The 25481-nt window shown below is 43.6% G+C and overlaps 3 protein-coding genes across 6 annotated transcripts; 2 read left to right on the top strand and 1 right to left on the bottom strand.

Annotated features, from left to right (window-relative positions):
• Positions 1–179: 179 nt before the first annotated feature.
• On the top strand, positions 180–3114 carry LOC126579689 (protein GPR107). 2 transcript variants are annotated; one of them, XM_050243229.1, is made up of 9 exons: positions 180–411; positions 552–676; positions 760–870; positions 961–1106; positions 1175–1448; positions 1520–1908; positions 1983–2373; positions 2429–2610; positions 2701–3114. In XM_050243229.1, exons 2-9 carry the CDS (start codon positions 575–577, stop codon positions 2861–2863), a joined length of 1758 nt encoding a protein of 585 aa, XP_050099186.1. In that variant the 5' UTR covers positions 180–411; positions 552–574; the 3' UTR covers positions 2864–3114. The 2 variants fall into 2 exon arrangements, with proteins under 2 accessions (XP_050099186.1, XP_050099187.1); XM_050243230.1 differs by having other exon boundaries at positions 549–676.
• A 70-nt stretch (positions 3115–3184) lies between these two features.
• LOC126579691 (uncharacterized) lies at positions 3185–16225 on the bottom strand. 3 transcript variants are annotated; one of them, XM_050243231.1, is made up of 5 exons: positions 15889–16225; positions 15617–15758; positions 12678–13220; positions 5708–5795; positions 3185–5598 (listed from the first exon to the last, which is right to left on the bottom strand). In XM_050243231.1, the coding sequence occupies exons 2-5, from the start codon at positions 15714–15716 to the stop codon at positions 5400–5402; spliced, it is 930 nt and encodes a 309-aa protein (XP_050099188.1). In that variant the 5' UTR covers positions 15717–15758; positions 15889–16225; the 3' UTR covers positions 3185–5399. The 3 variants fall into 3 exon arrangements, with proteins under 3 accessions (XP_050099188.1, XP_050099190.1, XP_050099189.1); XM_050243233.1 differs by having other exon boundaries at positions 3185–5592; XM_050243232.1 differs by having other exon boundaries at positions 15975–16225.
• A 5656-nt stretch (positions 16226–21881) lies between these two features.
• On the top strand, positions 21882–25481 carry LOC126580026 (ankyrin repeat and LEM domain-containing protein 2 homolog). The gene is made up of 3 exons (XM_050243861.1): positions 21882–21972; positions 22347–22481; positions 22549–25481. The coding sequence occupies exons 1-3, from the start codon at positions 21930–21932 to the stop codon at positions 24945–24947; spliced, it is 2577 nt and encodes an 858-aa protein (XP_050099818.1). The 5' UTR covers positions 21882–21929; the 3' UTR covers positions 24948–25481.

Below are 25481 nucleotides of genomic sequence, written 5' to 3'. Positions count from 1 at the left end.
TAGCAGGAAGGCTGATCAACTCAGCCATCGCCTAGGCCTCCCTATTTTTATTAGTTCGATAGGCATGAACAAATTTGGCTCTGCAATGGCAGGCGTTGTTTTATTTTAACGTCCTTATATATATTTAAAAATAAAACGTCATCGCTCTTACCCCAGTCAGCAGCGAAAATTCACGAAAACCTGATTGTGCTGCATGGGCAGCAAAAATTCTCGGAAAAGATCCTCAAATCCTCGAAAAAGATTTTGGTAGACGATTGATTTCCCAAGCCGTTTAGAGATCCGAAAACAACATTTACGCCCAGAATGCTGTGAACTAGCTAGCTAGCTAGCATCGCCACAGTGGAGGAAGTATAATATTATCCGCTGATTTAGCACCGATCGGGAGTTGACAACCGAAGAGAGCGCTCTTCCGTAAGTGTTTTGCCAAAGCAAAGAAAAGAGCGATACTATTTTACAGCGACGAATAAAAGGCAAGTCGGCTAGCTACTTTAATAACTAACGCTCTCTGCTTTCATGTCTGGCTTGACTCGTGATACTATTGCTACCAGTAGCTTCAGCTTCTCCGTCGCCCACAATGCGTTGGTCCGGATGTGCGCGGTCTTGGACCATAAGTGGGTTGATTGTGATTGTCCTGGCCGCAATAGCAGTCGCCCGGCGTCATCATCTGGAAGTTCGGGTAAGTGACTCGAAATAGACTATCGACAGAAAGCGTGTTTTGTTTTATTCATTTGTCGATAAATCGACTTCTTTTCACATTAGAACGATTTCCGGCGGTACATCTTGCTTAGCACATTTGGGTTCTACGCTGGTGGAGTGTTAGATGTGCAGGTATCTAATTTCCGCGTTGGTGATGGCATGGAAAACAATTTGGTAAGATTGGCTTGCCGTTTGTAGTTCTACTGAAATTCTACTAATGCTTCCATTCACTACGCGTTTCGCTGTTATGAAATATTGGCTCAGTTTGGGCTGTCGCTAGACAAAACCATGTCGGACGCAATGAACCCATACCTTGACGCACATCAGGACAAATGTATCCTCACGGAGCCAGTGACTGCGCAGAGCAATGGACCTATCGTATTTTTCAAGATGGACCTGAAACAAAATGTGTAGGTTGAAGAAGTCGGATGAATGCAACAGGATTCACTTCGATTACCATGATATATATCACCCCCAGCGTTAATGTGAGCTGCTCGAATGACTGGCAAAACTTACACCTTTACAAAGACAGCAGCGGAGTGCCAGCTTTACGATCGAAACGCCAGTCCCTTTTAACTATGGGCGATGCAAAGTTTGTCTACATGCAGCGACGGCGACGTCGAAGCCAACCAGTCGATAATTTAGATCAGGACATGGTTTCTGGCAAGAGTACTGCAAAAATTTGCAGTAAATTAACGCTTCCACTCGATGTCAAGCAAGGTGACGACACGTTTAAGTATTACAGTTTTAAGGTAGGACAAACGCAGCAAATCGGTTGAGCTTTGTTTTTTTTTAACAGAACACGGTCTTTTACATCTTTTAGTTCGCTATCTACGTTGCTACCAAACAAGAGGAAGGACTGTATAACCTTTACTTCCATAGTTGCCCAAACTATGCACCTAGCACACTATATGAGTTGAGCTTCAACGTAGACATCGAGGAACGTAACAGTGGCAACTACCTGTCGGCAGGTGAAATGCCACTACCAGCGCTTTATTTTATGATGGCTGTGCTGTTCTTCCTGTCTGGTCTATTTTGGGTATTTATTTTACATAAGAGTAAACAACCTGTTTTCAAGATACACTACCTTATGGGTGTGCTAGTGTTCCTGAAATCCTTATCACTGCTGTTCCACGCAATAAACTATCACTTCATTGAGGTACAAGGCGAACACGTGGAAGCTTGGGCAATACTCTTCTACATCACCTATTTGTAAGTAGATTTGACGAAGCAGACGTTTTTCTGTTCGAACGCAGACGTTCGTAATAGGCGCTCAATCATTACAGGCTCAAGGGTGCGGTGCTGATCATCACTATAGTATTGATTGGAACTGGCTGGACCTTCATTAAGCACATACTAGCTGATAAGGACAAAAAGCTATTTATGATTATTATACCACTGCAAGTACTTGCTAACGTAGCCGAAATTATCATGGCTGAAAGCGATGAGGGTGACAAGGAGTACGGGACATGGAGTGACATTTTTGTCCTAGTCGATCTGTTATGCTGTGGTGCAATCCTTTTCCCAGTGGTGTGGTCAATTCGCCACCTCCAGGAGGCCGCAGGAACTGATGGGAAGGCCGCCATCAATCTTCGCAAATTAAAGCTGTTCCGCCAGTTTTATATAATGATTGTTTGTTACATCTATTTCACACGGATCATCGTTATTCTCTTGAAGGTAAAGCTTTTCATCTTTTGATAATAGTAAAATAACATGATCTTCTTCTCGTTAGATCACAGTTGCCTTCCAATACGCTTGGCTGGATGAGATGTTCAAAGAGATGGCCACCTACGTGTTCTTTGTTCTGACGGGTTACAAATTCCGTCCCGTTTCGCAACATCCTTACTTTTCAGTACACGGTGGCGACGATTTTGACGATGAAGACGATCACGACGATGATGGGGAAGTTGAAATGTAAGTTACCATTATATAGTTTGCAGAGTTATCTTATCTATCTTACGCATAAGTATTGCGTATTTCATTCCCTCTCCACACTCATTACAGCCTCACACATTCCGGTTTAAGCGAAGGAATTGGCAAGGTGACAAATCGTTCGCAACCACTGTCGGTTTCAGTAACGGCGGCAACGCTAGTCGATTCGCACGTTGATGCCGAGGAACGTGAAAATTTGATAAGCAAAAGAGAATCATCTCACGAGTACGATTAAAATGAGTATGGTTTAGGAAGAAATGATTACTGTGAATATCTTGCCCTAGCTAATTTTCCATTTTGTATTTGTTTTGAGTTTTCAACGAAAGAAGTTAGGTCAGTGGTAGAAGTAATGTTCAAGGCAAGCCAGAACCACTGAGCAAGGTAAACAATGGAAGATGCGGGGACAATGTTTGAACATAACTTCAGTTTGAACTTAGGCTATTCCGATATAAGTTAGAATATATTGTTTTTTCCAGAAATCCCCTCTTATCGTTCACAATCTGTTTGTTCTTTCGATCTCCTCTCAGCGAAACATAATTTGATTTTTTGCTGAACAGAAGGTAGAAAAAGGTCGTTATCGCCAAAAGATCAGAGGACCGCATGAGGAAAAAGAGTGAAAATTAATAGCAGGAATGATTCAAACGCTGTAGAATGTTTCAATTTTGGAACTTAGGGGAATAGTTTGTCGATATGTTCACGTAGCTGGAACGTAAAAATGATGGCATGAACCACCCTTCTTTAGCTCCCTATCTGCGTTTCAAACGCTAAGAAACATTTGGAATAAAAATATGGAGTATTACAGCGAACCTGAAATGAGAGCACCAAATAGTAAATATGAAGCGTGGTCGAACAACCAACGATCATACTTAATACCCGTTTGCTAAGCATCTTCTTGGAATAAACATTTTCGATGTAAGATAAAAATCTGATAAAGGTGGCACGATTCAAACCGATGAAATCGGATGGAATATAGCAAGCGGTACAGTCTACAAATAAAAGTTGAAAAAAATCACCATCCACACAACGAATTAATCCGTACCTTACCTATTTTAAAATTCGTGTAGCCCACAATTACCTAGTGTAAGTCGATTTTTTTGCTTTTCACATCTATTTATGTATATATAATACATACACATCTTTTATGACATATTTCATGTATAACGTTATGCATCTAAACATGGATTATGTTTTCAGAACTAGAAGCGTTCCAAATCATTTCCTTTGCACTTTACTTTTTTGTTGGGAATTCTGCTATCTTTGTTTTTTTTTTTTTTAACATATATAAGGACGGACGAGCCGTATGTTTATGCTATCTTTGTTCTTTTTTTATTTTTTTAATAAACTCATCAATGTATCTCGTAGGTCACGATATGCTGATAGAATTCGTATGCAGGAGAGGCTATTATACAAATCCCCAAGAAGGATATAAAATTAACGGTAGTTCTTTGCTTTCCTGGGTCATTGAGCGATACACCAGAGTAGTAGCGATGTAGGGACAAACATGCATTAGAAAACGCGCAAAAAGTCCGGCATATACCAAAAACAGAGCTTGGTGTTTGTTGGCAGTACCACTGTGATTGTCTGCAGGTATTTTAGTAGCCTGTATATAGTGTGGATCAATAGCTCGACCTCTCTTTACTACTTTTTCCTTACGTTGCTAGTTACTTGCCAGCAAAAATGTGCTTTCAGTTTTTGTTTCTCTTGGATCCATAAGCATTCAATTTTTTTCTAAACTGCCTATGATTCTGCCTGTTTCAAGGTATGGTGCTAGCTCACACATCTGAAGGATATAAATCGTTCGTTTCATTGCTAGTACAGTGGACTTTAATTTGATATGGTATTTATCGCCTTTGGCTTTGGCATTCCCTCAGTTCGAACGCATAGTCGAAATGAGTTATGGATGTTATGCGTAGTTAGAGTAACGTAGCTGCTTGGCACAGGTGGTTAGGAGGGTATGCCGCTACTACGCTTAACATTTTGATAGTTATTGTTATAGTAGACATACAGCTACCGAGTGCTTGAATTACTGCGATCCAACATTGATATTGATATATTATGTATGCTTGTACATCTTGTCCAGCTAATCAATCATTTAAATTTCTCTGCGGATTTCCTTACTCCCGGAACATTTCCTGATGCTTTGATTGTTTTCCTTCCACATATGTTAAGTTTCTTTTCCAGTTCGTTGATTAACTTATCCGTGAACAGTATGGAGTTGATTCAAAACAAAGGGCTGGTTGTTGATGCCTAATATGGTTAGTTAACAATAACAAAAATAAAAAGCGAGAGTATGAATAATTTATGACATTTCGGTCGATGATTGTTTTCGACTCTGCCCGCCTGATATTTTTTATACAACTGCAGTCGACATAAATGGTATTGGAATGAACGATTTTTTACAATTTCTTAAAAAAGTATCTCACAGCACACACACACACATTCTTTCTCTATTGTTGAACAACCGGATGACGCTTACAAGCTAGTGCACGGAACAGGTGAATCGTTGAGATAAAATCTTCACTGTTCCACCAGCAAGCTGCAACAATATATGGACGGACAACGAAAGAAGTATTCACTCAAACAAGCATGTCAAAGATGCGTACAGGTACAATTGTGTCCGGTTACGCGACGGTTGATTTAGCCCAAACAGATGATATAAACAATTATGGGCTATCCATAATCGTTCTCTCATTCTACAGCACTTTTGTAGTGGCATTTGATCCCAAACATTGTGATCCCGAGGATGACTTGCAGGCTCTGGTCCTAACGCTTTAGAGCAGCCGCTCTAAATCTTCGCTCTCCGCATCGCTCGTTGCAGTCTCAGTGTCCATGTAGTCTTCGTCATCGAGACGGTTACGCCGGCAACATGGTAGCCGCTCGTTGTCCTCGTAGTCGCTCCAGTGTTCGAACTCCTCCTTGTGGTGCTCCAACAGCATCAGCGTGGGAAACAGACTGTCACAACCGCTGCATCTGCACAAAAGGAACAGCGCAGACAAATAATAATGCTGCAGCTATGCAGTCGTTGACAATCATCATACGCTGGAGGAAGGTACGTAAAAAGGCGGCCACTGCTACTTACCCAAAATGTCGTTTCTTTTGCTGATGAGATGCCAGCTGCCGGCGGCAATGGAATGACCGATCACACACGTTACAGGTTAAGGACTCTTCTGTCAAGGGGAACAAACGAAACATACATCTAGAAGCATTCTTTGAAAGAAGTTCGCTTTAAGGATAAAGACAAACGAATACTTAAATGTAAAAGAAATCTTAAACCGTAATATGTCCATTTGTGTGAGTTTTTCTTCTTATGTGCCCTGTGCTAGAGGCTTTGTCAGAATGGAGCATTCGCTTATCAATCGTGTCCCCAGCCAAACGAGATGATTTACGCTAGCGTGTGGCAGCTACCATCACGCTTTAATTAGATTATGAGGTGAAACAGATCAACCAGCATCCAGTTCACGGTATACTCTCCCCCCCCCCTCTCCCCTTCTCTAGATTCTCACGTGACGACGTTCTCACAGTAACCTTCGCAAGAGCTGCCTGCGAGCATACCGGCTGCCAGCTTGAGAAACACCTCCATCCGCTCTTATACCGAAGGAGCAAGAACCTCAGTCAGTGTTTAATCAATCTTAATTATTCGGTATACTGTAAGTTTAATGGAATTAGGCGGGATTTACACAAACCGGGGTTGGTGAGATTGGAAGTGTGATGGGGGCACCACAGGGCAACACCTCAGCCCGGTTGCCGAAGAATACATGTTCACTTTACAGAAAGGCGCCGCTGACTGCTGTTTGCTTAGTGCGGTGTGTATGTGTGTTGTGAGCCATCCGTGAAAAGGCAACTTGGCACCTTCAAGACCCCTTTCACACCCAGGCCCAGGCCCCAACTGCTGATTGCGGTGCTTTGCCGTTATAAGACTGTTGAAGTGTCGAACCGAGCGCGGATGTTTGCGGCGTTTTGGTAAAGCCACAGCATAACTTTCCAACCCACTGAGTGGAACAGGGTCTTAGCTTACTTCTCTGGCACGCAAATGATCACGGGGATGATACGTGGGAAAAGTGTCAAACAATAATCCCATCACAAAAATCGGAACAATGTTCGACCAAATTATAGTCATATTTCTGATTAATTATATAGTTATAGTCATATTTATGGGGCCGCTGTACAGCATAGCGGGTTGCTGCGACCAGGCTCCGGTAGTATCGGTGTAAAATTTATTAAGCAAACTGGGCGCCTCCATCGAACACAATTTGTCATATTCCAGCACATGTAACATTGTGGTGGGCGAGGATGGAAAAATATGCTTCAAAGTGCGACGGTAAAAGAAAAATATATAAACCGTGCTAATGTCACCGGTGATAGCCGGTAGTATATATATCATGCTCATGAAACTCGGTGGCGTTTCACGGTTGAGCGTGTACCGATCTGTTTGATGTTCGGGCGTACTAGGGATCGATGAAAACAAATTTATCTACGACGACCCGGAGGGGGGGGGGGGGGTTAGGAAACGCTCTTGGGAGAATCTGAACGGCGATAGGAGAGCGGTGTGGGTGGAAGGGGGCTGGGGGTGAGCTTATAGGTCGTAGGGCAGAGCGCACGAAAGCACAAGATGTGCACGATAAATGGAATGTTGACGCTCCAGCCAACGGCGGTCCTCTGAGGCAGTGGAAAACAGCGGAAATGGTGGAGTCAGAGGGTCACATTCCACCGCCTGTAGCATCTCGTTACGCGCCGTTTCGCTTTCAGTTAGCACTCTCGCACCGCAACGCAACGGACAGTATTTTCCCCTCCAGTGTCAGACATCTCGGTGCGGCTCGACGTGTGTCTTATTATCGGTATCGCTAAGAAGGGCTAGGGAGCCGCAGCGCAAATGAACGAAGTTGGCGAAAGCGAACGGAAAATCCCGTTCAGCCTGGTGCTGGATGGAGAAGTGAAAGATTCGATTTACCCCGTTTACCAATACATTGGTTCTCATTTATATTTTCCAACGCAATGGCAGTCATATGTAAAATTTCAATAGAACAAGTTATTCCTGGCCCATCAATGGTTAGCAAAGCACAACTAAAACAGGACAAATAATCAAAAACGACACACCTAGGAAACCATTAATGACTAGATTAATTTTTCAATTGGGCCCTGCAAAATCCTTATATTTGATTCTACGATAGGCACCGATTTTAAAGACGATGGATTATGGGACCTATCTAAATATTTCCCACACTAATTCTTGAATGGTTCAACGTAAAAAATCATGAACAAAAATCAATTCAAGTATCCTTGAGATTTGAAGTAAGCCATATTGGCGACATAGGCAGCTTAGGACAGCCCAACAGGCAAGCGCAACTGTGTGAGGATACGATTTCCATTATTTAAATAAAAATAGGAAGGTCTGAATTCTGAACTGAATCTGAACTGAATTTAATCCCATTGAATCCTACGCTTGCTTTCCCCTTGGCAGTAGTAATCCGAATTAAAAAAAAACAAAAACAAACAATTGAGTTTATGCAGCGCTGCTTCTCGAGCGAGCTCTCAAAAGGGACTCGTAGCCGTCGGTTTACATTTTATGAATGATACGGTTGGGTTCGCCGCTCTCCAAATGAAGCGCATTCAGAAAATGCTGTGTGCGTGTTTGCATGGTGCGGGGAATGAAGAATCACCTTCCAGTGTCGAAGGCCCAACCCTAGTAGTATTGAGACATTTTATGCAGCGACCGTACGTGCTGCTATCAATGTAATCTAATCAAAACTGAAGCAAATTCATATTCTGTTTTTTTATTGTTTCCCCACTTTCCAAAACATTTCCAACACATTTGCAATTACAATTACCTTGGGTTCCTTTTCGAGTCTCTCTCTTTCTCTTAGCTTCTTTGGCACCAAGGCTACGGTTGCGGCCATCCATAGTTTACACCATCCGAGGAATCCGTTTTTCTGTAATACTCATAATTATGTATAACTACCGGGCGTATGGAGGGGACACGCACCAATGCGGCTTCTCTTTTGTCATGATTTTGTATATCATCAACCGACAAGTAGAGACCGTTCCACAATGACGTTGCGAAACAATTGGGTACAAAAATGTGCAGCGTGATGGTTGAACATTGAACAGGATGATGGATCGGAAGCTGTGTGATGCGGGCAAGAGTTAAAACACATCACAGTCCTCCAGCGATAGGTGGCATGTAGCCGGCAGGTTGGCTGGCTTGTACATGAGTATGGCACACCATACTGCGAGGTTTGACTCACCATACATAGGCCAAGGCCAGCACAGGTAGACGGGCCGAGTAGCCGCACAAGCATTGCAAGCCACAGCACAGCAACATTGGTCACATTGGACAATGGCGTTTAATGCATTCCACTAAAACCAGCGCCCAGTGTTCGGCAGGACTTTCATCTGTTCTCGTGGAAAAGATCAAAGGGAAGTCACACATACACCACCTGGAAGTGTCGTTTATTCCATCCCCGTCGCAAACAGCAAACACCAAACAGCATCAGCGCATAAACAGCATATCACGGTATGCCCTGGTGTATTCTGCTGGGCCTCAGCAATGTATTGGGCAGCGGGGTGCCTTTGCTCGTTTGCAAGTGTGTAAAGAGTGTATTGGGCAACGAAATAGCTACTAAATAACCCGGGGAACTATATTAATCGATGGAATATCCAATAAGAGTCGGGTTTTGCGTACCACACACGCCGTACTACTGCTGCTGCTGCTGCCCACCCTGGATTCTGGTTGAAAGCCAGCACATAAGCATGCATGCAAGGCGCCTCTCGTACGTGTCAGCGCGGCTCGGTGGTGCTCTGCCGCGATAGACACGATGAGAGCGTGTTTGCGTTGCTGCAACATAAAACAGCGGCTATTGGCCAGCGGTCACGTCGGAGAAGGTGGAGTTACTGTATTATCACGATCAGAAGGTATTAGCCGACCTCTCACCAGGACAACGTGCGAAGAAAGAACATCGCCGCTGGTCAAACCAAACAAGTAACCGTGGCACTGGCTAGCAGATTAAGACCGCCCGTTCCGACAATAAAGGCATAACAATAACAGCACGCTCGTGTCCAATACACATACTTTATGGCTAGACATTTCAGCCAGCTCACTGATTGCTTAGCTGCGGCAGAAAGGGAAGGAAATGGTTTTTGACTTTTTTCATCAACTCGTTAAGTGGCTGAAACAAAGTCTCCAAAGCGCGACCCATTTTTTTGGGCGATGCTGGATCTCCCCCGCATCCCGTGTTGACGAATTTCCGTTGTTGCTATATTACTTTTGCTGCCAGCACAACTTCCTCCGCTTCCGACGATCATTGCTATCATTTCCGGGGAAAGGTTAAAGAAGCCGGTTCCCCCTTAAGGGTGAGCAAAGGTTTTTAATTTCTTTTCGTGACATTTCCGTTTTAGCAGTTTTTTTAATGAATGCTTATCCTTCCAAGAATGTTATGCAAAATTTTTGGATCAATCGAAATAATCCTGACAAAGATATCTTACACGGGGTTTACACTATGAGATTTTCTGCGCCAATGTATGGAAGCAGGCGAATCTGCCCGAGATTTTTCTCGCAGAATTTTGAGCGAACCGTGAGTTGCTTTTGGAAGCCCTTGAGCTCCGCGATGTTTTGCGATGATTTAGTGAGTGTCAAATCTAGGGCAGAAATAAAATCTTTGGAACGATTTCCAAAGATTTTTCTCGCTCGAGCAAATAAATGACAAGGACAGAGATATGAAATAAAAGGAAAGCATTATTCAAGAACAGCCGTTTGGTTTGATGTGGTTTGAACCGCAGCAACCTTTGCTAAATAGTTAATTTTTCGGCAAACCTATCTTCCGACGCGGAATGTAATTTATAACTAGTTCATAATTCATTAAATGTAAGTGCAGGCAACGAAAAATAGCGAAATTTCCTAGGTAAATACAACGTTTGCGAATGCCAACTGAGATAAACATCGACTCTCGCTGGCGCTCACACTTTGTATCTCCAGAAAAATCTGCTAGTCTGAACGCCAGAACGTCGAAAAATCTGCCCCAGAAAATCGCATAGTGTAAACCCCGTGTTATAAATAAAAGCAAGTCTATGTTTGTATGTTCGCGCATAACGCAAAATTTACAAGGCCGATCTTTACCAAACTTGGCACAAAGGTAGCTTATCAGCTCAGATGATATCATCGGAGGTCCTTTTCCCAGGATTCCCTTCCCTTCTCCCCCTCCCAAATATCAATGTGTTAGAAAAATTCATAACTCTACAAGTTTTCAAGCAAATTTCTCCAAAACTCACACAATTGTTGCTGGTTGCTTTAGATACCATGTGACAAAGTTTAGTTCTTGCCGGATAAGGAGGAGGAGGGGTTGGCATACACTCCCTATCCTGAAAATCCCTTCTAGAGCAATATGGCTGTCATTTTCAATGTTTTTGGAGTCTCTAAATGATTGGTAACATTAAAGCGGAGTTTACTCCATTCTTTTGTCCTACGCATTCCCTTATGCCTCGCAATTCAAAGAAGGTTGATGGTAAGCTTAACCCTCGGTTGGGCACTCAGAGGCCATAGCGCTAGGTACCCGGGTTGGTGTAAATTTCATAATTACCTTTCAATATGAGGTATCAAATCAATTCAAAAGCAAATTCGACGTGAAAAATGTACTTTGGGTATCTGGAGTATCATAAACAAAAGTTATTAAAAATATTGACGGGAAGGCATTCTTTTTTTCGTTGAAATTTGAAATGGGTACCCGGGTACCCGGGCTTTTCATGCAAGGCCTTTCCGCCAAATGAAAGATGAGTTTGGAAATGGAGAGCATAGCTTTTCAGTTATCAACAAGAATTCAATTGGCACCGATCTTTAACGCAAGATATCGGATCTACCGTTACCGTTAAATTGTTGTTTTAACGAAAATAACTTTCATTACTTCACATTGCCCAAATAGGGGATTTGTTATGAGTTAACCGTGGACTGGCTGCTGTTTATGATCATAAATTATCGATGTCAATTAATAATTTTAATACTTCTTATTTTGGTCTTTATCTTCTACAACCAGCATGCTCTCAAGATAAAACTCATGCGGATAGACACGTTAAATGCTATAAATGATATCGTGCTAGAAACCAGGTTAAACCTACGGCCCCTGGAAAGCAAAACAATTGTAAAGCTCCCAGGGGCTGAAAGTGAAGGTAGCGGGGCCGTATTTGGCGAATAAATATACGGGCTCGCCCCGACTGAACGAGAAAAAAATATCGTGCTAGAAAGATTGACCAAGGGAAAAAACCATACCGTATACCCGTATGAAATCGGGAAAATCAGCTAGATTTCAATAAACCACAAACTTTGCAACGCGCCTGATCCATGGCATGGCGCCCGACATTGAAGCGGTCAAAGTCGGTTCCCATCGTAGCATAAAACTACACCATACTTGCTGATACTTTTTTATAAACAAATCTTTAAAAATCGTGTTTTTAGAGAAAATGACAAAAAGCATCACTTTTTCATCTTCAAAAATCTGGCAAAAACCGAAAAATAGGAAATTCAACAAAAACTCGACGGAGCTACTGGATAATTTTATAATCTATCAAAAGAATACTGATTTGTATTTTTCTGAAGACCCATCACGCAGCTACGACGGGCACCACAAAAAGTATCTTTTCGCAGACGCACCTTCAGAAATTTGATGCCATGAATGAAGTTTTCAATCAATCTTCTCCAAAATAGAACTAAATATTCTTCAAAAGATGCAGTTTAATTTGGGATTCACTTGAAAAAATAAAGTTGAATGGTAACCTCACAAAAAATCGTCAAAAATGATCCGGTTTATGGCCAGAAATTACCGAACCTGCCCCCTTAATATGTTTAATACGACCTTCACTATGACAAAACTTAAATTGAAAGTTCATTTTTTTTTCAAATAATTAACCCTAGCCCCACAAACATACGGCTGGTCCGTCCTTATAAATGTTAAAAAAAACCCTAGCCCCTCCTTAACTTGACTCAACCTGCGTGAATTTGCTCTCCGAATGGTGGGTACGGTTCCAGGTGTTACCATACACCGGGCACTGCAGCAATGAATACTTACCATAATCGTCGTCGTCCGACAGCACCATCGTATGTAGCTGGGACAGGGACTGCCTTTGCTTGATGTGATTGTCCAGCTCGAGTTCCATGTTGCCGTCGATTTCGCCGCAGTTCTCGTGGTTCCGGTTATTATCCCTATCGAGCCCATCTCTCGCCGTCAACGATGCTATGGATGTGTGTCGTGACGCTTGATGCACTCGCGTGCGGTCCACCATCGGCCCAGTCTGCCCAAAGTGACCATTGCTTTGCGATTGATTGTTGTTGTTGTTGATGTGACTAACGCTACGTGTGGTACTGCTATCGACGACACTAGTGTCAGTGGTCGCCCTGCAGACCCGGTTGCCGTTGCCGTCTCCTGTGATCCGTTGGTTTGCCGTTGGTTTGATGCGGTTGTCCGATGTGCCCCCATAGCCCGGGATGCCGAGTTGACCGGCATAGTAAGTGGCCACCGTCGGCGCCTTGGCTTCGACTCGTGACTGTGCATCATCTGATTCGACACTGAGCCGCCCGTACGCCTTACGCGGTGGGCGAGGATTACTCTTCTCTAAGTACAGCATGTGAGTAGAAAGAAAATTGTTAGCAATGGGGATATTAAAAGAGTGCCACCGGCCGAATGTCTGTCAAAGCCAAGCCACTAGGCTGCTTATTTCATCGCCCATTGATTTGCAGCATGAAACGAAAATCGAATTTATTTGGTACATGGGTGGGGGCAGGTAGACTGGGTTTGCCATTTCACCCTTTACCGTTTGCCACCACATAGTGAGGATAGGGCTGCTAGCAATACTCTTGCGACTCGCAGACCCACCTTGGTAGTATAATATTCTTCAAAGGCGATTTTCAAACCTAACCCACAAACTTTGCAACGATTTCTATGGAAATGTGTAGATGGTAACGAGCCTTCTGCATTCCCGTGGGAAGGTACTCATGCGCACATAGGTCAGCCGAGTGCTTTGAGTGGTATGCAAGAGAAGTTTCCTGTTAGTTACGAACCAACAAAAACTGAAAGTAATTACTTATCGAAGCTGCCCATGCCAGCCAGGAAGTCTACTATCCCCCCTCCCCCCCACGGCCCCTTTTGGTTTGCTCTAGCATTGGAAGATGCTCTTGATATTTTCCAAAAAAAATTATATTTAACTGCTGTAATTATCCACCAATTTACGAAATAAAAGGGAGGGAATAACAGGTTGCTTGATTTTTATAAAATTATTTCTGAATTGTACTAGCATCTTACATCGATGGGAGTTTACTAGGATGATCGGTGAACGGTATTCTATCTAGATAGAATAGGAAAAGCTTTGATGGTTGAGGCATAGCGACAGGATGCAACACTCCGCCGAATAGAACCATTGAGCATGATGATGATGATATGTTTTATAAAAAGCTTTTCTGCTTTGTACCGCAGCAACAGCGGTCAGAATGCCCATTTGAATCTGGATTAGAGTGTAACTGCATAGTTGGCGATAGAGCTTACTAGCGGTGTGTGAGGCTGAATTCCAGTAGCTTACTGCATGACATTGCTGATCCGATCCATTCGTAACAAAGCACGTCTATGTCCATTAGGATGGGTTGATCGATGAGCCTGTGCCGGCGACCGTACTCAAAAAAGTACCAGTCTGGCAAGTAATTGAGACGAGCTAAGAGTAACAGTGTCAGATGACTTTAAATATAAATCTGCGCAGGTGCCCATTTATTCGCACACGAACCCTTAATTAACGGATGAGCTCTTACTCGGGCAGTCATCTCAGCAAATGTGTAGTGCGTTTCTAAGTCATGTGGTTTGAAATCTATTACATTAGCAGACCAACTGAAATAGTCCATTTATTCACTATGACCGTAAACCTTTTCAGCGCTGTCAGTTTGCCAATTGTCCATTCAATATATAAAAGCATACCCCTCGTTCACGAATCATAAGTCCGCTAGCGTAGGGTTGGCTAAATATTGTACATAAGAGCTTCTTACCTTCCTCTCCCACATATAGATACAATTTTATTTTCATGTAAAAAAGGTAAATAAATGAGATAGTTATCAGCAAGTGCCAAATGCCAGATCTTGGAATGTGTTAATTTGTTTACTTTATGCTTCGCTGTTCCGGATATCTGTTCAAAGTTTCTGGTTTGTTAAAAGCAAAGTGTGTCCTGTTGCACTTTTCCTTGGATTTCGCTGTCTGTTGGTGGGAAGTAACCATAGCAATTCAATATGCCCAGCGTCCTACCACTGTGATCCGTAGAAGAGGAAAGGAAGCAATCAAGCGTGTCAAATGTCGAACACTACAGACTCCCACTTGATGATTATGCTCAGTATGAAGAAGAGAAATCCTTACTAACAGAATTTCAACAAAGACCGTTCGTTTATTTAGAGTTCATATACGCTTGGGTGGCTTTGAGAAAGCCAATTATGGGTGCTAATTTTTGATAGGACAATATTTACAGTTGCCACTGTTGGTACGATTAAAAATGAAAATGCAGTCGAATTTCGCGAATAACACAATGATAAAACCTTTTCGCTGCAATCTTTTGCATAAACAGGCGCTTTCGCATGTATAACATCAATACTCAATAATCAATTAATTGAATAATTATTATTATTCAAGGAGATTTACATCTCTCGTTTTCACAGTTTTTTTTTTAATTTCCGCAGAATTTTTGGCAGATTTTGCAGAGAAATAGCTGATCCTTAAATTTGTGCTGGTGAACTATGTTTGTCAAGAAAATAATAAAACCGGCTGAAATATATGAAATGCACATGAGTTAGATACTCGGCACCGGTAGCTGGGTACCCAGGGTCCCAAACGAGTTTTAAAAACATTAACAATTTTGAAAATACTTGCCTCTAAAATAAAATTATATTTGCTTCTGCAATCACATCTCTGGTGTATTAGGGTTAAATTCACGATTCACGAGGGTTGAATTCAAATTACAGGGCATATAGTAGCTCGCTTACCCGAATTATTGCTATGAGTCGACCCCGTCTTTGCTGTGTTTCCGTTACCGATGGAATTGAATAAGTTTACCGCTCCGGTTCGTCGCAGAATCCAGAACATCGTTGCCGGCTCAATGAAATGATGAGATAGCACGTGCTGACACTTGATACAAGTAATGAACGCTCTTAGCAAAATGTTCCTTTAAAGCTCTCGCCAAATTTTGGCTGGGCATGAAATGGGGTTGGTTGGAGCACTCGCATGCCATTGCATTTATTGAGTGTAGATGAAGTACCTTCGGATAGCTGCACTGTTAACTACTCCATCACAGTATACACTCGTTGCTGATTTCCAAATTAAGAGAGAATACTAAAACAGTACCTAAAATAACAATTGACGAGGTATCTCAACAGATGTTTCATGGCTATCCCAGATGTCTTGTACGCTGCAACGATCTAGGAATCTATCACTTCAAAAGACACTGTTTAAGATAGTGCACTCTGACCCGGCAGCCCTGACTGTTGTGGGGCTCCTGGTAAAACTTGCGTGTGAGTCCATTCGCACAAACCACCCAATCTGAGAAATTGAAGCCCTGAGCAAAACATTTCTCTCTCTCTCTCTCTCTCTCTCTCTCTCTCTCTCTCTCTCTCTCTCTCTCTCACTCTCTCTTCCTCTTTCCTTTTCTCTCTTTCTGTTTCTCTTCCTTAACTCTTTTCCAAACAAATCATGTTGGTCCTTGAGGCAGCATTGATATGATATTCAATACACCACCGATCAAGGCCATACAGACGCATCAATATATTAGACGTGAGTTCTAGTGAAAATTTCATGGCATACCCGTGTGACAGAAATCGCTCACCGCCACTCAAATTGTCCTGTTAAAAGACTAACAAGACGCTAACAGGACGCTAACAGGATAGAAATCTTGCTGCTGTTTACAGGGCTTTTGCGCATGTATTGGTGCCATTTTCCACGCATTTTTGCGATGGTGTGTGTGCCATCCTACCGTACCCCTGTGCCCAGTAGCCCCGCCCCCTAAGATATTTCGGATCAATATGAAGCACGCAAAAGCATAAGTTCATTTTCACCAATTTTATTTTCACCTTTAAATCGGACACTCTGCCTCGCAAAACACCCCGTGTGACAGAAATCGCTCACCGCCACTCAAATTGCCCTGTTAAGAGACTAACAGGGCGCTAACAGGGCGCTAACAGGATAGAAATCTTGCTGCTGTTTACAGGGCTTTTGCGCATGTATTGGTGCCATTTTCCACGCATTTTTGCGATGGTGTGTGTGCCATCCTACCGTACCCCTGTGCCCAGTAGCCCCGCCCCCTAAGATATTTCGGATCAATATGAAGCACGCAAAAGCATAATTTCATTTTCACCAATTTTATTTTCACCTTTGAATCGGACACTCTGCCTCGCAAAACACATCACAAAACACAACACTTCGCACAACACTCCTCTGCTTCGCTGCCTGTCCGACGCTGATTGATGTCAGGATGCTGCCGAAAAAAGGCAACATGATTGATCATGATCAGATTTGATCAACAAAATATTTTTCAATTTCTCACCATTTTCCGTTGTCGCGCATGCCCACAAACAATGTTCACGGGTTTAGATGCTCCGTAGCACAAACGAATGATACAAATTCACAGCAAAACTAGCTTTTTTCTTCAAAATTTTCGGATGCACGAGCGTAGCACATCCTGCCTCTTGCGCGTCGTTTTCAACTGACGCCATGTTGGATCCAGGCCTTAGCAGAAATTTTCACCTTCCTCTTTCGTTCGCCATGCCCTTACACAAACACACGCGCACGGGGCCCTATCCGAACACGCAGTACTCGTGAGCGATCGAGTGAATGGTGAGACAACTTCAAAACAAACCTTAGGAGTGAAAGAGATAGCATGTACTCGAAAGAAAAAAATCGACTGCTTGACAAAAAGTCTGTCAACAGGGGAGCTAGCAACGAATGTGTTACCCTGTTGACAGACATTTTGTCAAGCAGTCGATTTTTGTCTTTCGAGTACATGCTATCTCTTTCACTCCTACGGTTTGTTTTGATGCTGTCTCACCATTCACTCGATCGCTCACGAGCGCTGCGTGTTCGGATACGGCCCCGTGCGCGTGTGTTTGTGTAAGGGCACGGCGAACGAAAGAGGAAGGTGAAAATTTCTGCTAAGGCCTGGATCCAACATGGCGTCAGTTGAAAACGACGCGCAAGAGGCAGGATGTGCTGCGATCGTGCATCCGAAAATTTTGAAGAAAAAAGCTAGTTTTGCTGTGAATTTGTATCATTCGTTTGTGCTACGGAGCACCTAAACCCGTGGACATTGTTTGTGGGCATGCGTGACAACGGAAAATGGTAAGAAATTGAAAAATAATTTGTTGATCAAATGTGATCATGATCAATCATGTTGTCTTTTTTCGGCAGCATCCTGACATCAATCAGCGTCGGACAGGCAGCGAAGCAGAGGAGTGTTGTGCGAAGTGTTGTGTTTTGTGATGTGTTTTGCGAGGCAGAGTGTCCGATTCAAAGGTGAAAATAAAATTGGTGAAAATGAAATTATGCTTTTGCGTGCTTCATATTGATCCGAAATATCTTAGGGGGCGGGGCTACTGGGCACAGGGGTACGGTAGGATGGCACACACACCATCGCAAAAATGCGTGGAAAATGGCACCAATACATGCGCAAAAGCCCTGTAAACAGCAGCAAGATTTCTATCCTGTTAGCGCCCTGTTAGCGCCCTGTTAGTCTCTTAACAGGGCAATTTGAGTGGCGGTGAGCGATTTCTATCACACGGGGTGTTTTGCGAGGCAGAGTGTCCGATTTAAAGGTGAAAATAAAATTGGTGAAAATGAACTTATGCTTTTGCGTGCTTCATATTGATCCGAAATATCTTAGGGGGCGGGGCTACTGGGCACAGGGGTACGGTAGGATGGCACACACACCATCGCAAAAATGCGTGGAAAATGGCACCAATACATGCGCAAAAGCCCTGTAAACAGCAGCAAGATTTCTATCCTGTTAGCGCCCTGTTAGCGCCCTGTTAGTCTCTTAACAGGGCAATTTGAGTGGCGGTGAGCGATTTCTGTCACACGGGGTGTTTTGCGAGGCAGAGTGTCCGATTTAAAGGTGAAAATAAAATTGGTGAAAATGAAATTATGCTTTTGCGTGCTTCATATTGATCCGAAATATCTTAGGGGGCGGGGCTACTGGGCACCGGGGTACGGTAGGATGACACACACACCATCGCAAAAATGCGTGGAAAATGGCACCAATACATGCGCAAAAGCCCTGTAAACAGCAGCAAGATTTCTATCCTGTTAGCGCCCTGTTAGCGCCCTGTTAGTCTCTTAACAGGGCAATTTGAGTGGCGGTGAGCGATTTCTGTCACACGGGGTGTTTTGCGAGGCAGAGTGTCCGATTTAAAGGTGAAAATAAAATTGGTGAAAATGAACTTATGCTTTTGCGTGCTTCATATTGATCCGAAATATCTTAGGGGGCGGGGCTACTGGGCACAGGGGTACGGTAGGATGACACACACACCATCGCAAAAATGCGTGGAAAATGGCACCAATACATGCGCAAAAGCCCTGTAAACAGCAGCAAGATTTCTACCCTGTTAACGCCCTGTTAGCGCCCTGTTAGTCTCTTAACAGGGCAATTTGAGTGGCGGTGAGCGATTTCTGTCACACGGGGTGTTTTGCGAGGCAGAGTGTCCGATTTAAAGGTGAAAATAAAATTGGTGAAAATGAACTTATGCTTTTGCGTGCTTCATATTGATCCGAAATATCTTAGGGGGCGGGGCTACTGGGCACAGGGGTACGGTAGGATGGCACACACACCATCGCAAAAATGCGTGGAAAATGGCACCAATACATGCGCAAAAGCCCTGTAAACAGCAGCAAGATTTCTATCCTGTTAGCGCCCTGTTAGCGCCCTGTTAGTCTCTTAACAGGGCAATTTGAGTGGCGGTGAGCGATTTCTGTCACACGGGGTGTTTTGCGAGGCAGAGTGTCCGATTTAAAGGTGAAAATAAAATTGGTGAAAATGAACTTATGCTTTTGCGTGCTTCATATTGATCCGAAATATCTTAGGGGGCGGGGCTACTGGGCACAGGGGTACGGTAGGATGGCACACACACCATCGCAAAAATGCGTGGAAAATGGCACCAATACATGCGCAAAAGCCCTGTAAACAGCAGCAAGATTTCTACCCTGTTAGCGCCCTGTTAGCGCCCTGTTAGTCTCTTAACAGGGCAATTTGAGTGGCGGTGAGCGATTTCTGTCACACGGGGTGTTTTGCGAGGCAGAGTGTCCGATTTAAAGGTGAAAATAAAATTGGTGAAAATGAACTTATGCTTTTGCGTGCTTCATATTGATCCGAAATATCTTAGGGGGCGGGGCTACTGGGCACAGGGGTACGGTAGGATGGCACACACACCATCGCAAAAATGCGTGGAAAATGGCACCAATACATGCGCAAAAGCCCTGTAAACAGCAGCAAGATTTCTATCCTGTTAGCGTCCTGTTAGTCTCTTAACAGGACAATTTGAGTGGCGGTGAGCGATTTCTGTCACATGGGGTGTTTTGCGAGGCAGAGTGTCCGATTCAAAGGTGAAAATAAAATTGGTGAAAATGAAATTATGCTTTTGCGTGCTTCATATTGATCCGAAATATCTTAGGGGGCGGGGCTACTGGGCACAGGGGTACGGTAGGATGGCACACACACCATCGCAAAAATGCGTGGAAAATGGCACCAATACATGCGCAAAAGCCCTGTAAACAGCAGCAAGATTTCTATCCTGTTAGCGCCCTGTTAGCGCCCTGTTAGTCTCTTAACAGGGCAATTTGAGTGGCGGTGAGCGATTTCTGTCACACGGGGTGTTTTGCGAGGCAGAGTGTCCGATTTAAAGGTGAAAATAAAATTGGTGAAAATGAACTTATGCTTTTGCGTGCTTCATACCCTGTTGACAGACTTTTTGTCAAGCAGTCGATTTTTGTCTTTCGAGTACATGCTATCTCTTTCACTCCTACGGTTTGTTTTGATGCTGTCTCACCATTCACTCGATCGCTCACGAGCGCTGCGTGTTCGGATACGGCCCCGTGCGCGTGTGTTTGTGTAAGGGCATGGCGAACGAAAGAGGAAGGTGAAAATTTCTGCTAAGGCCTGGATCCAACATGGCGTCAGTTGAAAACGACGCGCAAGAGGCAGGATGTGCTACGCTCGTGCATCCGAAAATTTTGAAGAAAAAAGCTAGTTTTGCTGTGAATTTGTATCATTCGTTTGTGCTACGGAGCATCTAAACCCGTGAACATTGTTTGTGGGCATGCGCGACAACGGAAAATGGTGAGAAATTGAAAAATATTTTGTTGATCAAATCTGATCATGATCAATCATGTTGTCTTTTTTCGGCAGCATCCTGGCATCAATCAGCGTCGGACAGGCAGCGAAGCAGAGGAGTGTTGTGCGAAGTGTTGTGTTTTGTGATGTGTTTTGCTAGGCAGAGTGTCCGATTTAAAGGTGAAAATAAAATTGGTGAAAATGAAATTATGCTTTTGCGTGCTTCATATTGATCCGAAATATCTTAGGGGGCGGGGCTACTGGGCACCGGGGTACGGTAGGATGACACACACACAATCGCAAAAATGCGTGGAAAATGGCACCAATACATGCGCAAAAGCCCTGTAAACAGCAGCAAGATTTCTACCCTGTTAGCGCCCTGTTAGCGCCCTGTTAGTCTCTTAACAGGGCAATTTGAGTGGCGGTGAGCGATTTCTGTCACAAGGGGTGTTTTGCGAGGCAGAGTGTCCGATTTAAAGGTGAAAATAAAATTGGTGAAAATGAACTTATGCTTTTGCGTGCTTCATATTGATCCGAAATATCTTAGGGGGCGGGGCTACTGGGCACAGGGGTACGGTAGGATGGCACACACACCATCGCAAAAATGCGTGGAAAATGGCACCAATACATGCGCAAAAGCCCTGTAAACAGCAGCAAGATTTCTATCCTGTTAGCGTCCTGTTAGTCTCTTAACAGGACAATTTGAGTGGCGGTGAGCAATTTCTGTCACATGGGTGCATTGAGGTATGCTGCAGATGAATGTCAAGCAGTAATTCTGCTGATCGAGTAGTCTTGTGGTGCGTGTCGCAAATGACAAATGCTGTGGTGTAACACATCCAAACCGTAATCCTCGTGTACATACACGTTTTGTGAACAAGTTCAGAACAAGTTGTGTTCTGTCAAAACGTTCGCGCGTCTTTCTTTTCGGTTCTTCGCTGGATCTAAACAGTTCTGTTTTATTTGTGTCTGCTGTGATAGCGAAAAACATGAGATTTTACGGGGTATACCTACCGAAACACAATGATTTGGGTAAGTAGGACCCGCGTTAACAAGCCAAACTGGTGTCTGCTAGTGCCGCAATTCCTGCGTTCAGCATGGCAAAGGCTTAAGGATGCCGGCTGCCGAGCATATTATATTTGAAGATTTTTTGTTAGAAATATCGGATAAGGATGATTATTTTTAAAAAAAAGTTATATTATGAATCCTACACTGCTACGATCTACATGAAAACCTACTTCCTGTAAGTGGCAGGAGTGTAGATTTCGCGAAATACTTTCAGGAAATACATTAAATTCACTCTACAAGAATATATTTCTACCTGTAGCATGTCCGTTCCATTTTGTTTTTCGGAACACCGATTCTTAACGAAAAATAGTGACTTAACGTAAATTCTCCATCCGCAGCCATTTGCGATTTTTATCAACACAAGGAAGAAGCGCTGGCAGTTCTACGTCAATATAAAGAGGCGCGATTGAAAGAATTCGCAACAGCTCAGGAAGCGCGAGAATTTCACCTACACGGCGATTCCAGTATCAATGGTAAGTAGGCGATGGTGCGCACTAAGTCTTTTGTGTATTTGTTATTTTTGTAATGCGCTCATTTCAGAAACGGGAGCCAAAAACAAAGAAACAGCTGTATTCCCAAAAAAACCAGTATTCCCAGGACCAACTAGTCAAAAGCTAGTTGAGTTCCGCAAGGCAATCGAAGGGAATAACATTGCAATGGTCAAGTCGCTAATTCAGAATCCACGCTACCTCATCAGCTCCGGCGACACTCCGACCGTGTTGAAGGAAGGGACGCGCTACAACGCTCTTCACGTCGTGGCAATGCACGACCGTGGAGAAATCTGCCGTTTGATATTGCAAACAATAGAGAAGAGCGATTACATCGTGCTGTTGCATGGACAGAGCACGCCCTCGGCGACTGAGGTATGCCAGATATTATTAGACATGTACCTGAATACCCCGGACAAAAGTCGCGGAGAGACCCCGCTTCACTTTGCGGCCAAGTATGGATCCGTCTCGGTGGTCAAGGAGCTATTATCCTATCCAGAGTGTAAACATACCAGGAATAAGGACGGGTTGTTGCCCAGGGACATTATTTGTAGCCGAGCAAACTCGGACCATAATTCAGCGGAAATAGTTCAATCCATAAAGAACCTGCTTGAGGAATGTTACTTTGTGCCGGTTTTGCGCAGTAGCGATGGATGCGTACTTCCAATAATTGGCGATCCATTTGGCAGAAGCGATGAGCCATCCTTTATCACAACGAACCAAAGTCCACAACAAACCATTGCCGGCTTCAAAATACAGGCATATGCGGGTCCTATGGGTCGAGATGAGGCGCAATCTTTTTCTATGCGCTGGCGTACACCACCGCGCCTGATTCCATCGCCTCGACTGATTCCTTCACCACGCCTAATCCAGTCACCCCGCCCGGTTCAGTCCCCGCGCGAGGAGAGTTTTCAGGCAACCTCTACGCCTGTCTCGAAAGGGCGCCGGTTAAAATATTCACTCACGCGCTCCTGGGATAAAATGGATGTTTCAGACGGTAATGCTAATCTGATAACATCCAAATGCTCCGATGAAAATGCTATCGATAAACTGGCCAGCGATTTTTTCACCAATTTTCAAATGACCGATTCGCTAGATGATACGACCCCGCCCGAGCTGCCGGAAAGCTTCGAGGATAGTGATTCATGTTCTTCAATTGCAGTCGGTCCAGACAGTTTAAACAACAGTGCATCTATAGAATCCACCTGCCTACTTGACAGCCGTGATATGTTTGATTATATTTGCAATGAAACACAACAGCAGTATAGCCGGTCTAACCTGGTCGAAACTCCATCCTTTCGCGAGCGACAAATCCGGATAAAAGACCAGCGGAAGGGTTTGGAAAGGATCGGGCGCCAGCTGGCTTCCCAATACCATGTCGAATGGAACGAGTACTGGGAGTTTCTGGGCGAGTTTGCCGACCTTGCTTCTGCAGATGGTTTACAAAAATTCGAAAACATGTTGGAGGGAAGATCGAAAGTATCTTCTGTAGACGACGTAAAGGAGCAAACGATAAATTCAAAGATCAATCTCGAAAAGGTCAATCATTCGGCTAACAGCAGCCAATTATCGAACCCGTACGCATGTCTGGTGAAATCACTAAACGTGTTTGTAAATCGGTTTACAAATTCTTTTACCTTTGAATGCTCCCCGGCATCCACAGTGAACACGCTACCATCTGTCGTTACCAAACTGATCAATTGTTTGGATTCAACGATAGCTAGTTATCGAAAAGATAACAAATTTGCAGGCATCAATTTTGATAAAGCGCATTCAGTGTTTGCATATTTAATTGTGATCCACATTATCCGAAGCGAAGCGATTCAATCGGACCAAACGCTAGCGAAGATAAGGATGGTATTGAATCAGACCGTCTCGTTTGAGCTTAATAGAAACGTGAATTGCGTAAAGCGGTTTTTAATGATTTATGCTAGTGATTTAATTCGACTGAAAGGCCATACAGACGGGTCGGAGCGTGACCTGTGGGAAAATCAGGAGCTCATAACAGAATGCGTGTGCCAAAAAAGTAGCGAGTCAAGCGCGATGATCGGTAATAAAACACTGGAGAGGATGAACCGGCGGCGAGTGAAACGTTCGTCCATGGATCCGGCGAATTCGTTTAACCTAACTGCATACCGTAATCAAAACAATAGTGATGAAGAATACTGCACTTGCAGCGATGGAGAAAGTCACGACAGCTTCAGCGACTATTGGACGCCTCCGACAAGTCCGCCTAAAGGGGGAGTGGAAGCGCTGGCGGAACGAGACAAACTAGGGTCCTGCTCTGATATTTATGGCGAAGTGTTTATTGGCGGGTTCCTACCGGATAAAAACGACAAGGATGCATGGGTAGTGTTAGTCAACCTTCAGGTTGATAAATGTCGTTATCCGCACGTGCACAAATGGCATCAGGCCATGAAATGTACAATGGAAAATACGTCGTTTTGGTAAAATCATTATGGTCATTGTTATTTAATATTGTAAACTCGTATTCGTACTGTCATGTTTAATTTTTTCGTAATTGTATGGCGTTTAAATGTTAGTTATAGGTTAAACGTCAGAGGTCGAAATAAAAGATGTTTTAATTTTCGCAGAAATTTCCAGTTTAATTTTCATTTGTGTTATTTCTTACAGCGACTCCGATTTAACCTAGCAGGGCTTAGCTGGGGTTTACCTCGCTATTAGAAACCACGACTGAACCAAGCTAGATCCGCCGTCAGAATGTCCCAGGTGAATTGAGCACAACTTTTATTCTTTTCTTTATATTAGCCAGCTCTGATCATTTCTATTTAATAGTTCAATTTGAAAAGGCATTCAGCCAACCGTTTCAAACAAACAACTGCCTTTTTGATTGAATCAAGCTAAACGGAGTAGAGATATGTAGGCAAATGGTACAATTCTAAAGTCTGTGATAGTTTCCTGAAGTAGCCCATCAAAGGAACAGTGAGGTACACCAAACAAACATTTAAATCAGATGTACTTACC

Source organism: Anopheles aquasalis, chromosome Y (genome assembly GCF_943734665.1).
Source record: "Anopheles aquasalis chromosome Y, idAnoAquaMG_Q_19, whole genome shotgun sequence".
Taxonomy (NCBI): domain Eukaryota; kingdom Metazoa; phylum Arthropoda; class Insecta; order Diptera; family Culicidae; genus Anopheles; species Anopheles aquasalis.
The sequence above is the reverse complement of the archived record's forward strand: the minus strand, read 5'-3'. Positions and strand labels throughout refer to the sequence as shown.

Excerpts from the sequence above, each read along its gene's own strand:
- LOC126579689 (XM_050243229.1), top strand. The coding sequence starts at position 575 with ATGCGTTGGTCCGGATGTGCGCGGTCTTGGACCATAAGTGGGTTGATT. Across the intron at positions 677-759 it reads GTCATCATCTGGAAGTTCGG|AACGATTTCCGGCGGTACAT; the intron begins GTAAGTGACTCG and ends TTTTCACATTAG. Across the intron at positions 871-960 it reads ATGGCATGGAAAACAATTTG|TTTGGGCTGTCGCTAGACAA; the intron begins GTAAGATTGGCT and ends ATATTGGCTCAG.
- LOC126579691 (XM_050243231.1), bottom strand. The coding sequence starts at position 15,716 with ATGTTCTGGATTCTGCGACGAACCGGAGCGGTAAACTTATTCAATTCC. Across the intron at positions 13,221-15,616 it reads GACTCATAGCAATAATTCGG|AGAAGAGTAATCCTCGCCCA; the intron begins GTAAGCGAGCTA and ends TGCTGTACTTAG. Across the intron at positions 5,796-12,677 it reads GTCGGACGACGACGATTATG|AAGAGTCCTTAACCTGTAAC; the intron begins GTAAGTATTCAT and ends TCCCCTTGACAG.
- LOC126580026 (XM_050243861.1), top strand. The coding sequence starts at position 21,930 with ATGAGATTTTACGGGGTATACCTACCGAAACACAATGATTTGG. Across the intron at positions 21,973-22,346 it reads ACCGAAACACAATGATTTGG|CCATTTGCGATTTTTATCAA; the intron begins GTAAGTAGGACC and ends CTCCATCCGCAG. Across the intron at positions 22,482-22,548 it reads CGGCGATTCCAGTATCAATG|AAACGGGAGCCAAAAACAAA; the intron begins GTAAGTAGGCGA and ends CGCTCATTTCAG.